Source organism: Ictidomys tridecemlineatus, chromosome 8 (genome assembly GCF_052094955.1).
Source record: "Ictidomys tridecemlineatus isolate mIctTri1 chromosome 8, mIctTri1.hap1, whole genome shotgun sequence".
Lineage (NCBI taxonomy): Eukaryota > Metazoa > Chordata > Mammalia > Rodentia > Sciuridae > Ictidomys > Ictidomys tridecemlineatus.
Genome location: NC_135484.1, coordinates 13,322,054 through 13,336,394, shown reverse-complemented (window position 1 = coordinate 13,336,394; position 14,341 = coordinate 13,322,054). Strand labels below are relative to the sequence as shown.

General features: G+C 38.6%; 1 protein-coding gene across 1 annotated transcript; it reads right to left on the bottom strand.

Moving 5' to 3' along the window:
• Positions 1-349: 349 nt before the first annotated feature.
• Fbxo5 (F-box protein 5) lies at positions 350-12,312 on the bottom strand. The gene is made up of 5 exons (XM_005321383.5): positions 11,230-12,312; positions 4,515-5,229; positions 3,545-3,635; positions 2,159-2,341; positions 350-1,109 (listed from the first exon to the last, which is right to left on the bottom strand). Exons 1-5 carry the CDS (start codon positions 11,339-11,341, stop codon positions 858-860), a joined length of 1,353 nt encoding a protein of 450 aa, XP_005321440.2. The 5' UTR covers positions 11,342-12,312; the 3' UTR covers positions 350-857.
• Between the last annotated feature and the right edge of the window lie 2,029 nt (positions 12,313-14,341).

The window sequence follows — 14,341 nt, the reverse complement described above, 5'->3', positions numbered from 1 at the left end:
AGAACAGTAGAGAAAACTTAGGAAAGGTTATGTTCTTTTGGGGAAAGCCTCATAGTTGTTATGCACATGGAAACTGAGGTATTTTACTTTATAAAGCTGCTTAAAAAAGAAGAGTTTACCCCACCTGGGGAAAACTGCTACCTGACTTCTGCTAAGATGAAGGGCAAAGCCCTTAAAACTTCTCTGAGAGCCTACTGAGATGATCTGTGAGTTCCATCCTTATATTTTAGGGGCCTTTTCTTAATTCCAAACCTCTTTCGTTTCTAGAATTAAGATAACCATAAAAATTTAAGGCAGATATTATTAAGTTCATAACAATTTTATTCATAACAAAATTTATTTATAGGTATATACAATACACTTATTTTTTTACTTTGACACATAAAAATAGACATATTTACACATATACAAAAATATTAAAACCAACTTCAGAAATAAGGAAAGCACAAAGACTTTACAAAGGATACAGTCTTGAGAAATATATACACTGAAAAAAAGGTTTAAGAAAGGTAAACAAACATTTAAATTAACAGACTCCAGAAATTGATATTTTAATTGGTATTAATTTAGTGAAACAAGATGTCTCAAATGCTAGTAGATAGTAACTATGTAATTTTCCCTCTTTAAAAAATATTTAAATTTTGTTTTGTACTGAGAATTTTAAGCTTTTTCACATTAAGTCGTAAAATATTTTAAGAAGTTGTGTGTCTTCTATTTACTGGGGGAAAAATCCCAGATACATTGATTTCAATATAAAAAGCAAAAAAAAAAATCACAACCATTTTTTTGGGGGATGAGATTAAAACCTAACATTTTCTAACTAACCCTCATGCACATTTATAATTGATTTAACAACATCACAATCTTTGTAAATTCTTTTTGCTTTTCTTAGTACCAGGAAGAGGACCCACTTTACAATTGGCTTTCAGGAGCTTGCCATTCACACAGTCTTTGGTGGAATGATAATCACACAGACACCTTGTACAATAATCAAATCCACAGCCTTCCCTTCTGCAGGTTGCACGTTGTAAATAGGAATCATATTTTGCAGGTGACTTACAGCGTATACAAGCTTTGAGGCTTTCGTTCTTTTTCAAAGTCTTGGCAACCTTAAAAAAAAAAAAAAGAACAAAACCCATAAATTTTAGTAAGGACTGAATGTAATTTAGTTATAGTAAAAACAAGAAGGGTACCTCTACTCCCCCTTACATATTTAAAGCACTACCATCACATGTAAGACTTCTTTCCCTTAAGGAGACTATTGTTCAATGGGTGACAGCATTACTTGTCAGGGGATTCAGTGGCCACTGCCACTTTTAGATATATTGCCTTCTACCTCAGGCTAGGTCTTAAATAGACACTGAAGGCTACTTGCACATCAATGAATAACTTAAATGCCACCATTTCTATAAAGCCTTCCTAGCTACTGAGGAGTTGGGTGCTCTTTTACCTTGAGTTCTTTTTAAGCCATCTTTTTTTTTTAAGCGGGGGAGGGGGGTATCCGGGATTGAATTTGGGGGTACTCGACCACTGAGACAAATCTCTAGCCTTGTTTTGTGTTTTATTTATACACAGGGTCTCACTGAGTTTGTTGAGGCTGACTTTGAAGTCATGATCCTCTGGCCTCAGCCTCCTGAGCTGTTGAGTCTGCAGGTGTGTGCCACTGCACCTGGCTTTTAAAGCCATTTCTGAGAGTTGAAATGAAGGGGGCAGAAGAACTATTAATTCCCTAATTGTTCTAATTATGATATAATTAAATTTCTTTTTTTTTAAGAGATAGTGAGAGAGGAGGGAGAGAGAGAGAGAGAGAGAGAGAGAGAGAGAGAGAGAGAGAGAGAGAGAGAGAGAGAGAATTTTTAATATTTATTTTTTAGTTCTCGGCGGACACAACATCTTTGTTGGTATGTGGTGCTGAGGATCGAACCCGGGCCGCACGCATGCCAGGCGAGCATGCTTACGCTTGAGCCACATCCCCAGTCCGATATAATTAAATTTCAATGAACATCAATATCTCTTCCAATTTAGAAGAGAATACATTAGTTATTATTAAGATCTAAGTTATATTTTGACCTTGAAAAATTATTTTTTATTTCTTTAAAAGTTTTTTTAAAAAGTAAATGCCCCATGTTTGTAATTCATTGATTAAACATAAAATTACCTCAGAGAATTCATTGTGCCGACTGTAAGTAGAACTTTTCGGATCACGTTGACTGGATAACTTTGTCTGCACACTTTTGGGGGGAGGAATATGTGTTGCAGATTTTTGAACAGAAGCTAATGCAGTTCTGAACATAACATATTCTCTGGTTGAAGCATGTGGTGAACACTTAATGCTGTTTTCCTAATTAAAGAAATTTCAACAGGAGTTATAATATTTCCTTTGCTATATCAATTCAACAACCAATCACTTAGATTTGTACACATAGGAAAGGTCAAACAGGACTGAAAGGAACTTATCCCTATACCTAATGTAGCTGCACATACTTAAACATAGCCACAATAACTTTTCTTGGTGGAAAGTGAATCAGAAACTGAGAAATCACTTTATATGTGTAGTCTATGAGGTATTTAAAAATAAACAATGTCAAAGACAGAACAAATGGTCATTCTTCCTATCACCAGTAGATGGCACGACCCAAGTATAAGTGTCACCATAGTATTTAACAGATTTATAGTCTTTTATACTAGAGTTTTCATTAATACCAGTAAAGAAATTCAACCTGGAGAATTAAGCAATACTTGTATAAAGTCATTTATTTAGTAGTAGCACCAAATTTTTGTACCTAAGCCTGTCCAATTCTAAAGCCCAAACTTTTAATCATGCATTGATCTCAATCTTAGACACATCTATAGTTACCAAGTATTTTAGAAATATAAACATATTTCCCTTCCACAGTAAGAATCTTCCATATATTGATATTACTGTTTTTCTGGCAAGAAAAGTATACTTTTTATAGCCCCTATTATTATTATTATTTTTTGGTACTGAGGATTGAACCCAGTAATCCACATTCCCAGCCCTTTTTAAAAAATATTTTATTTAGAGACAGGGTCTCACAGAGTTGCTAAGTGTCTCACTAAGTTGCTGAGGCTGACTTTTGAACTCTCGATCCTCCTGCCTCAGCCTCTCTGAGTCTTTGGAATTACAGGTGTGAGCCACCATGCCCAGATAGCCCCTATCACCAGTAGATGGCATGGCCATCGCCATCTATTAATAACTAAGAATTGCAAATTAAATCTCTTTCCAAGATTGGCTAGATGGTCAGTACATGAAAACTTAAGTTATTTCTCCCTTATTAGTCTGGGCATTCTATTTCTAGAGGGAACCCAATAAATAAGTAAATAACTGAGGTGGAATTCCCTTTATTTTTTGAATTTGGTTTCTTAATCAGTTCTGTGAAAGGCTAAAATTATTTGCAAAGCATTTTTCCTTTTGGGAAAGGGTTTCTAGATTACTTTTTTCTTTCCTATTTCTCCTTTATTTCTAAAGGTAAGAGTAGTAGCAGTGTATTTTAAAAAGAAAACATCAATTGCAAAGACTTACAGTAACTCTTTGCATTGCTTTATTGTATAACTGGAATGTTGCCTTATCGTCTTCTAGAATCTTCTTCCAGGCTGTGCTCACTTTGGACATACTGGAAAATAAATGATCACAAAAGAAACGAATAAAGCACCAAAAATATGCTAAGATAGATATAGTAGAGAAATACTAAGTATAAAAATGAAATTTAATTTAAATGTTTTTCAAAAACTATCCATTAGAATGGTTTTAGGCATTTGAGACTTAAGGACAGATGCCCAGGGCTAGTCATTTGGGTTTAACTGGTCTAAAATGGGGCTCAGGTTTCTATATTTTTAAAATAGCTCCTCATCAAGTAATTCTCGTACATCCAGGTTAAGGATCAGTCTTTGTACTTTATTATTATTTTTTATAATATCTGAGAACACTAAATAAGTAGCCATCATTGTGATATATGATACCATGTTTGATAAAAAGTGCAGACACATTTCAAAGTACTCTAGGACATACCACTATTAGCAGAAATCTACTTGAAAAGCCCATTATGATAACAGAAAAGGGTACAATCTTTGAGCCCCACACTTAAAAACTGGTCTAAAAACATTTTATACTTCAAGCGTGGCAAAAAGTCATAGGTGTATTAGATATGTAGACTGTAGATATGCAGTTTATCTCCAGAGACATAACTAATAAATTACAAATTTCAGAACTAAAAGAAACAAAAGATGCCAAACAATAGAAACAGTTTTCTAACAGTGAACATGAAATTCATAATGATCACATTAAATACATACTTCTATAAGATTTTCTTTCATCTTAGTGGCACACAAGTAGTGAAATAAGTGCCAGTGATCAAACAGTCATTATTTCAATTAAACATCATCAGACTACTACATCAGTCTTTGTATCAGCTGACAGAACTGAGATACTGAGATATCTAACAGAAATGTATAGTAGTTTATACTCATATACTCTAATAAGCAATAATACTTACTTGATTAAGTCCATATCACTGAGCTGTGTCAAAATATTTGCTAGGAGATGTCTGAGTCCCCTTCGAAAGAGTTCACCAAGGATATCTACACATTCTAGGCCCATTTTCCTGCCAATTATATTCTGGAGTCTAAAATTTCCATTGGATATAATTTCCTTCAGCATTTCTCGATCTATTTTAGGATTTCGCTTAGCATTCTTTTTTAATGTTGAACAAACCACTTTTTCAAAATGAAGAACTGGAAGCAAGTTTTTGTTGGGATATTCTGGGCTTTGTGTCTGTAGTAGGCAGGACTGTGGGCTGTTTCTGAAATCTTCCTCGAGTGAAAAGCTACTCTCTTCATATTCATTGAGGATACTTTGCTGAGTAAATGAGGAATACCCACTGTCTTCACAAAGTCTACTGGTGTCCAGTTCTTCTATTTCATTGGGACTATTAAGTGTTTGTTGCACATGTTGATTTTCTTTGTTATGCAAGGGTTTGCTTTTAGGTTCAAGTTCTTTAGTCCTATAGCTCACAACTGGTGACCCAATATATGATAACCTTTCATAGTTTTTAATGCAGTCTTTACAAGAACCTTCTAAATATGCAGGAGTGTAGGAGCCTTGTTTTCCACTTTCATCTGGTTTTACCAGTTTCGATTCAGAATGAACATGGTTACAATTAAAATCACACTTCATTTTGCCAGAAAAAGTGAAACCTTCTTCTTTACAACCTACAAAAAGAACACATTTACTTCTTAATTGCAAAATTTAGATTGGAATATGCAAGATTCAATAACTTTGCATTCTCTTAGAACTATGTATTGCCGACATGCATTTGCCTATAAAGCTGTGAAATTATCCAAGTTTAATTGAAATGACAATACATGTGGAAATATTTAAATCTTATACATATTCTTGAAGACTTCAGGACAGATTGCTTTTGAATCTATATATGTGTAAAATTTGAATTTTTAGAATCTACGTTTGATTAAGTAAAAAACTATGGGAAAAGGAACCATATACATCTGAACTCATGTAACAAATGAGGAATGTGATATGACAAAGAGTAGGGCCCAAAGTTAAAATCATCCTCAAAGTAATCACAAACATTTCTAGAATCAGTGCTTCTACCCTGGACTTTGAACATTCATACGTTAATGTATACCTGAACTCCCAGTTTTCATCTCCAAGTTTTATTCTGATTGAGGTTCTAGGTGACTGTGCAGATATACTTAAAAGTGTTTGTATACTGCAATGAATAAACTCAGTCAAAGGGACATCTCTCTATCTGGCTTAACGTGCTAAAAATGTTGCTATATTCAATCACTGAGCAAAGGTGTTTCATGACTAATTAACCAAAGAATCAAAGTACTTCAGCTACCAGTCAGAATTAAGACTTGACAAATAAAACATGACATTCCAATCATTATAAAACCATATTTAATAACTCAAGGGGAATAGGTCAGCAGGTGTGAATTACTGTGCAATTGCTTTAAACAACTTAAGACAACATACTGGTTATAAGCAGCATAAGAGAAAAAAAAATACTATCAACAAATCATGTAACTATTTCTGAACATTACTCATTAGAATTCTTAATTACTGATTCAATCTTAACCTTAAAAGAGTGAAAGATCTAATCAGTGCTTTTACACAATCTTCAGTGCCTAAGACATTAGTTAAGACACATGGAGAAGGCAGCATAAAGCAGGGTTTCTCTATCTCTACGCACTTAATTCTTGCTCTTATGTGCTCCCCCGACATGTGGCTGTTTAGCAGCCTTTACTCTTAGAGATCACTAGCAGCCCCCAACCACAAGGTGTAACAACAAATGTCTTCAGTAACCAATTATCACCAAATATAGCACAAGGGAGGTGGTAATAGCAACATTTCCTTTATTCCCAAGTAGAAAACTACGCTTTTATGTACTAAATATTGTTAATTTGTCCATATTAATATAACTAGTTTTACTGAGAACAAAACTTTTCAATCCAAAGTACAAATATACCTTTCTATCAAGTAAATTTGCAGTTGGAGGCTCCCTTTAACTTCCTAAAGCCAACAGTGACACTTCTATGCTTTAGTATCCCACTAAACCTAAAAATTAAGTTTTAACTAAGAGTTTAGGGACATAAAGAGTACATAAATAGGGCTGGGGTTGTAGCTCAGTAGAGTGCTCACCTAGCATGCTTGAGGCACTGAGTTTGATCCTCAGCACCATATAAATGTAAAATACAAGATATTTTGTCCACTTAAAAAAATATTAAAAAAGAGTACATAAATAAATTCTAACTTCCCAATTAACCCTAATCCTAAGAACAAATTAAGTGGTTTCCTTTATTGGTAAAAAACGCCAATCAAGGCTTTTTCCCCTATTCTTGTCTCAACTAGAGAATTAAGTTTGATTTACATAGGATCACAATTTATATGAGAAGATAAAAAAAACAGAAGCAGCCTATCAAAGGCATACTTTTTACTTTAGGTGCCTAAAGCAAAGAGGCATGAAGCTGACCTCCAGGAACTCCTTTTTCAAAGGTATATTCCCTGTTTCTAGAACCTAGATTTGGGAAGAATGTCCTATAGAACCTCTTTTATTCAACACCATTTCTTAAATAGACAGTCCTTTAAAATACAGCTAGCAATGATTCAAATATTTTATATTTGTTTAAAAGTTTGTGATTTCCAATATTCTCAAACAACTAATTAGTCCTCACTTAAAAAAAAAAAGTTATCATTACCCTGTTTTGATAATGGAGCACAGTCAAGCTCAGCTAAGTAGACTGCAAAAGATCTGATCATGAGATAAGAAAGCCATATCACTGGACTGTAAATCCCCTGCTTTTTCCACTATCTCACCTGGGAATGTGGCACAAACCTGTTTACAAGTGACCAAAAAGCCAGAATTTATGATGCAAGAAGTTATATATTCATTCAAGGTATATATTTTCTCTGCCCAGAATATCTTTTTGGCTGCCTTTGTCTGGTTAACTCCTAGTTTATTATTCACGTTAAGCTTCATGTTTCATTTTATTTTTTGAGGGGTCTTCTTAGACCACATCAAACCCTGCTTCCTAGCTCAATCAATTTTAAATTTGTAAGCTTACTGTAAATTCCTTAACACAACTGCTATTGCTTATGATGCAATCTCAAGCAAACAATACGGTGCCTGACACAATGAAGACGGACATAAAATGTCAGCATTTCCTAATATTTTAGCTAAGACCAAGATTAGAATCTGTATCTATCACTATGGTGCCAACACTTTTCTTTTTTTGCTTTGGTGCTGGGCTTGAACCCAGAGCCTTACACGCCAGCCATTGTATTTTCATTTGAACCGTACAGAATCCCCTATACATTCAGCACCAGTACCTAACTCAGATTACCATGGTGTACATGTCACAATTAATGAATAAATATTGTTGCATTATTAAGTAAAATACACATTTTAGTTGTTTTCAGTTTCTACCTATTGCTTTCTTGTGCTCCAGAATCCCATCCAAGATCCACTGTCATGTTCTGGTAGACACCCCTTGTTTGTGCCAATTTCTGACTTTATATAGAATGCCCATCAATGGGTATTTGTTTAATGTTTTTGTTATGGTTTGGGGTTGTGGATTTTTAGAAAAAAAGACACAAATAAAATGCTGTCATCACATCCTATAGAAGGTAAAAGTTATTAATATAGTAACTTATCACTTCCAATGTTTATCTTAAGCACCAGGCTGAACTGATCAGGTTATTCTCCTTTCGGTTACCTCCTGATATCATAATATTTAAAAAGAAAAATTACTATACAGCTTATACTTCTGAGAAGTGCTGACTTTTGTACCTTTTGTCTAAATTTCTATTTTTCAAAGGGACGTAAATACATAATCATTTGGAATCTTTCTGCAGATTTTATCTATTTTATCCCATTTCTTTCCTTTTTCAACCATTTATATCAGCATAGACTCATGGGTTTTGAATCATAATCCAATACTACTTAAGTTTTTTTTCTCAACTTGTTCCAGCTTTCACTATGGCAAGCTCTTTCAGCTGGTGCTGACTTTGGTTGTAGATTTAATTTTAACATATGAAGTGACTGTAATGAATTTTTCATCTCCATAACAATACTGAAAAGTAGGTTGATTTAAATACCACTGTCAACAGGAAAGGAAGCAGAAGTAAACTGCTTGCAAAGGCTAAGAGCATGCCTTTAACTAGTCAGGTACTTTCCAAAGACCAAGTCAAGTGTTCCCAAACTCTTTGGGAACTATCTGTATCCATAATTGACCTGATACTATCCAGATAAAGGGAGAGACTATTACTTGATTCTATACTATTACTTGATTCATTTATACAATATTTATTGATAGTATGGAGTGAGGAAGACATTAATCAGGGATGACCTTTGGAGAAGGTGATATTCTGAGATCTAGAAGCCTTGTGGAAATCTGTTAGGAAAATTCCAGATTCAGGGAAACACAAGAAAGCAAGTAAACACAAGCAAGTAAAATGTAAATTTTTAATGTTCAAAAAAGAGTAATAATAGTGCTGCAACTTAGTAAGATGGGGAGAATGACTCAGAAATAATGTTGGAGAAGTGGAACAGTCATAGGGTAGGTTGGACCTTTGCATTGTTCCAAATAAAGGAGAGAAATTTGGTTTACATTTTAAAAAGATCATTGGTAGCTGTGGTGAAGCTGTGCAGGAAGGTAAAAGTGAAGGCTAGGAGGTTAGTTAAAAGTATTTTACCATAGGAGTACAGAGTTGGGGACTAGGGTGACTGCAGTGGAAATGAAGATAACTGGGTAGGTTCAAGGTCTATTATGTAGGAGGATAAAGACATAATTATGTTGCTAATGTACTGGATGTTGATGACCAGGGAAAGTGAAATAACAATACCCTAGGAATTAAGGTTTGAGCCATCCAATGTACAGCCTTATTTACAGAGTTGGGGAAAGGCAATGACTTTTTCTCAAAGTCTGTTTCCTCATCTATAAAATGGGAGGAAGAAATTAAACTCCTTATACTCCTCAAGTTGCACATCATTAATATTTAAAAGCAGTAAAATATCATCCAAAGCAAAAATTTGGGAAACAGATCCAAGTTCAAATGGAAATATCTGCCCAGCCTTTGTTAACTGGAACAGTGTCCTTCCATTACTATTCTCATTTTCCCTAAAACAGATACTAATGATACTCAAATACTGCATTTTAAAAAACTCTTATTAACCAACTCAGTTCAATCATGAAACAAGTGGTATTATGACAAACTCTACAAATTTGACCTTCCATTTAACTTCCCAATCTAGACACTCTATAGATAACCACCATGTGCACAAGGCTACACATGCTCATTCCTTAAGAATTTGAGAGCCAAGACCTATGGCCAAAGCTGTAAATCAGCCATAATCCTCAACAGAAAATTTTAGGAAAGCCTACTTTCAAAAGTATTTGGATGCGATATTTAGTTTTCTCAAATCTGTAAACAGGTAGAAATAAAACCTTGGAAGCAGTAAATACTTTTAAGAGAGAACGGTAGTTAGAAAACTGGAGGAAAAAAAAATTCCATCATAAAGACATCAACGTTCAAAATTTCGAAGGCAGAGTTAGGTATCAGGATATTTTAGAAGTATATATTACCGAACCCGTTAAAATTAATTTTACTACTTGATTCCTTTTCTAATGAATGAGACATTACCAAACACTGGAATACAGATTTGCTATTTTTTCCATTTGGGGCCATTTGTGAGGTAAAATAATGCATTAGGACTTCATTTAGAGATGGCAACAAAGAAGATAAAAATAAGCGTTGGAGTGCCCTCCAATCTACCTAAATTTTGTAATAAAGGACTATGTAGCTGTTCAGGAATACAGCCAAATAAAGATCACTTCTTCAATTCTCACAAATTGGCTAAATACCCTAGACAAATTCACAGGTTTGTATTAAAAAGTGCTTTTATTTTAACCCTTCCCTTTCGAATCTAGGCCTTGAGATTAAGTTACAGAGCAAAAAGAGAAAAAAAGGATAAAACTGACGTTTTTGTCTGGATGTCCCAATGGAGCTTGGTCCGATGTGGGACTGGGGGTGGGGTCCTCTCCATTTGGCGGGAGAGGGGAGTAGACCCTGAAAATCCGGCGGGGTGGGTGGGCCGTCCCCTGCGGGCGCGGGACTCCGGAGGCGGGAGATCACCGCGAGCAGGATCTCCCGCGCCCGCCAGCCAGCCCCAGGAGGAGCATCCGGGAGCGGGCTTGGGCTGAGAGGTGTGCGTGGATGCAGAAGAGGGGGCGAGGAGAGAGGTGCGGGGAGAGGGACGCAGGGAGAGGGGCAGGCACCTGGCGCCCCTGGGGTGTCCCGCGCGCAAAACCTGTCAGCTCCAGCGCGGGTGGGGGCGGGGAGGGGGCATTTTGGCGCCCATTCAAGCGGGTGGGGCGGGCCGACCTTCCCGGGATTAGCTGCAGCCAGGTCTGCCACCGCCCCATCTCCCCGCAGCTCAGCTCAGGTTCCGAATGGGCGGCGGGACCCCGCGGTCAGCCACCGCTTCCCAACACATCTGGCCTCCCCTTTCAGAACCCCAGACTTCTCTCTCCCCCCATCTGAGAACCATCGCGACCGTCGCCCGCCCCAGGGTCCTGCGAGAGGCCACGCGACCAGGCTGGGGAGAATGCAGGGTCAGGTATAGCAGACTGCGTCCCTCACCATGCACCCCTAACTGAATGCGCTACTACACTCGGGTTCCCCTCACTCACCGTCTGGGCAGCGAGGGTGCCCGGCGGCTGTCAGCGCGCTGGAGCTGCAGGAGCAAGAGCTGCAAGAGCAGGAGAAAGGCCGTGTGACGCAGCTGCAGGGGCGCCAGCTCATGCCAGTGGACTTGGGGTCCGCCTCAGGTGTGGTTTCGGCCACACCAGCGGCCAAGCGAGTGCCTGCTTCACAGGGCTGTAGTTCTTAAAAGGCGCCAGCTGGTACTTTTAAAATCTTTGAATTTGGTGCCCAAATCCTCGCGGCCCAATGAGGAGCGTCTCTCGCACGCGCGCGCCAATAGGAAGGCAGTGGGAGGGGACGTCCTCACCCACGCCCAATTGAAGGCTGCTGAGGCGGGGCCGAGCCGCGAAGCCCAACCCCCTTCCATCCTGCTCCACTAGTCCCCAAAGATGCTGCAGTCTGGGCGGGGCCTAGGAGGACAGGGAGCCCGCGGTCCAGCTGCACGTGGAGAGAGCCTACCACGCATGCGTACACCCTCCGCAGTTCACTCCGCCGTCCTGGGAACGGCCCTCCTTCAAGCCCCATTATTAGCCAGAAGACAGCTCTGGCTTCTCCGAAGATCTCTGACGGGAACAAACGCTATCCAACTTTCTTCGATCGTCTCACAAGCGGGAGTCCGGTGAGCGGCGACTCTGGTCGTCCAGGAATCCAGGCTTTCCGGAAGACGAACCCTCCCCCAAGCCCTACGGAGCCCGCCTCTCTAGGATTTACGCGCGCTCGCCTCTCCCTCCTAATTTTGCCCCTCCCCTCGTCTAAGGCCTCTGCGCAGGCGCCTTTGGCGGGAGGCCAGAGAGTTGGCGGGTTGGCGCTTGCGCACTGTAGTGCCCCGCGGTTCCCTCCAGAGCGGGCGGGGCGCGGCGGGCGCGGAGCAGGTAGCGGTACGTAGGTGCGCGACCTTGTATAGAGGCGGGGCCCCTGAAGCTAGTCGCCCTGTGGCGGGAGAATGGCGCCTGGTGTTTACGCCTTCCGGCGTGGCCGAACGTGAATCCTTGCTATTGCGTTTAGGTGTATTTTCGGCCCTAGTTGTTCAACCACCATTGATTCTCTCCCCCCGACGTCAAGTGTACTGAATTTGTATGTATGCCTTCCTGATTCTTCTTTCCTCCGTGGGCTAAGTGCAAGAGACATTAGTGCTGTTCCAAGAAATAAAATTCCAACTTTCTTGAACTGAAGACCTCTGGCTGGGTGAATGTTTTTCCTAGCGGTGACAGGAGTGGATGTACTAATTGTTAAGTCTTTGCTGACATATTGCACCGTATTATTACTGATGCCGAACCTGGTATTATTTGAGCAAGCGCCTAAGTGGTGAGGGTGCATTCCTTGGACTCAGGTTTTGGCTCCTTAAGTGAAGCTACAGGATGTATGTTTTCAAAAAACCCCAATCCCCGCCTTTTACTATTTCCCCTCCTTTAATTTCCTGTAGTCTCAGGAAGGGAGAGTTGGCAGTTGGCTTTCAGTTAGTGTTCAATGCAATTGGTTCACACAGTTCCTGTGTGAGGCAGGGCCAAGATTAGGATGAGTCATACAAGTGCTGGCTGGATCCATCTTTACCTAAAATTTTTATAATTAATTCATATTTTTTTGCATCTTCATTTTCTAATGTTCCATTAAAGTAATATTAATCTTGGGTGCTAAAATATGTTAGCCCCTTAAGTTTTGTACCTGAAGCATGTGTCCCATTCACCTTATTCTAGCCTGACTCTGGTGGTAGGTCCTGGAAATACTGGATTAAAAAGACAAAGAGTCCTGTCCTTCAAGGAAATGGGAAAGGAATTGACAAGGATACTAGCAAACATTAAGAAAACATAAAACAATGAATCAAGAATGGGGAGGAGAGAGACATAGGTTTTAAGAACTTTGGAGGATCAGAACAGTTTCTGACGCTTTGAACCATTGTCTACTTGCTGAGCTGGCAGTGCAGACAGCTACATGAGCTGGAAGACCAGATTTCCTTGCTAGAACTCATTGAGCAAGGAGGAAAGTGGAAGATAATGACCAGAGAGGTAAGGAGAAGCTAGATCCTGTAGGGTGTTGTAGGTTTCCATGTAAACATTTTTAAGAGTTTTTCTTGCTTTGGGTAACTGTCCAATGGATTTTAGCATAGGAGTTGTTGATTGAATATTAAAACTATAAGTTCTTTTATGTACTGTGCAACTAACATTAACATTAATAACTAATGTTAATTCATTAAAGATGTTGGCATTATTTTTATTTTATGGTAATTGTGCTTTGAAGTCAATTCTCACTTTGGGAACTAAAACTTCAGAGTGGGAAGATTTCTCACAAACAGTCCTCACATGGTAAGATGAAAGGTTTAAAGGACCAAACTCATGACAACTAGGAGTGAGATTCAGAAAGTCCATTTACTGTTTTCTGTTTTGCTTTGGAACATTTACTGGGGTCTTGGTTGTTGACTACATTTTTACATTACTTCCCTGTTTGACTTTAGAAATCGTCTTCATTCACTTTATTTTCAGATATGGGCAGAGGTAGGAAATTTGAGAGTGGGGAAGGGTTCTCATTAAACTAGTTGAGCACATGGAATATAACATTTGGCTCTTTTTTTTTTTTTTTAAAGAGGGGGGGGGGACAGAAAGAGAGAATTTTAACATTTATTTTTTCTTAGTTCTCGGCGGATACAACATCTTCGTTTGTATGTGGTGCTGAGGATCGAACCCGGGCCACACGCACGCTAGGCGAGCGTGCTACCGCTTGAGCCACATCCCCAGCTCTAACCTTTGGCTCTTAACCACCCCTTACAAGTGTTGTTCAGCAGGATCCCCCCCCCCCAAAAAAAAGGCTGATATATTATTAGAAAAATAAAAATAACTTTAATAAGGTAATATAGTCAAGCATAGTTACATGTTGGAATAATTTGTACCACTCCTTTTCAGTTTATTACTTAATTGATTTGAGCTTTGATTATTCTTAACTGTTACTTTTAACAGGTTCATGACACCTGCTAATTTCATCTTTAGGGATAAAGTTAGAAAATGTCAGTAAAAAGCACAGACCTCTTTTTTATGCAAATCAACACCAGAGTTGCAGGGTTTTTAGGTGCAAATGAACTCCTTAGAGAATTGCCCTTATTCTTGGTGA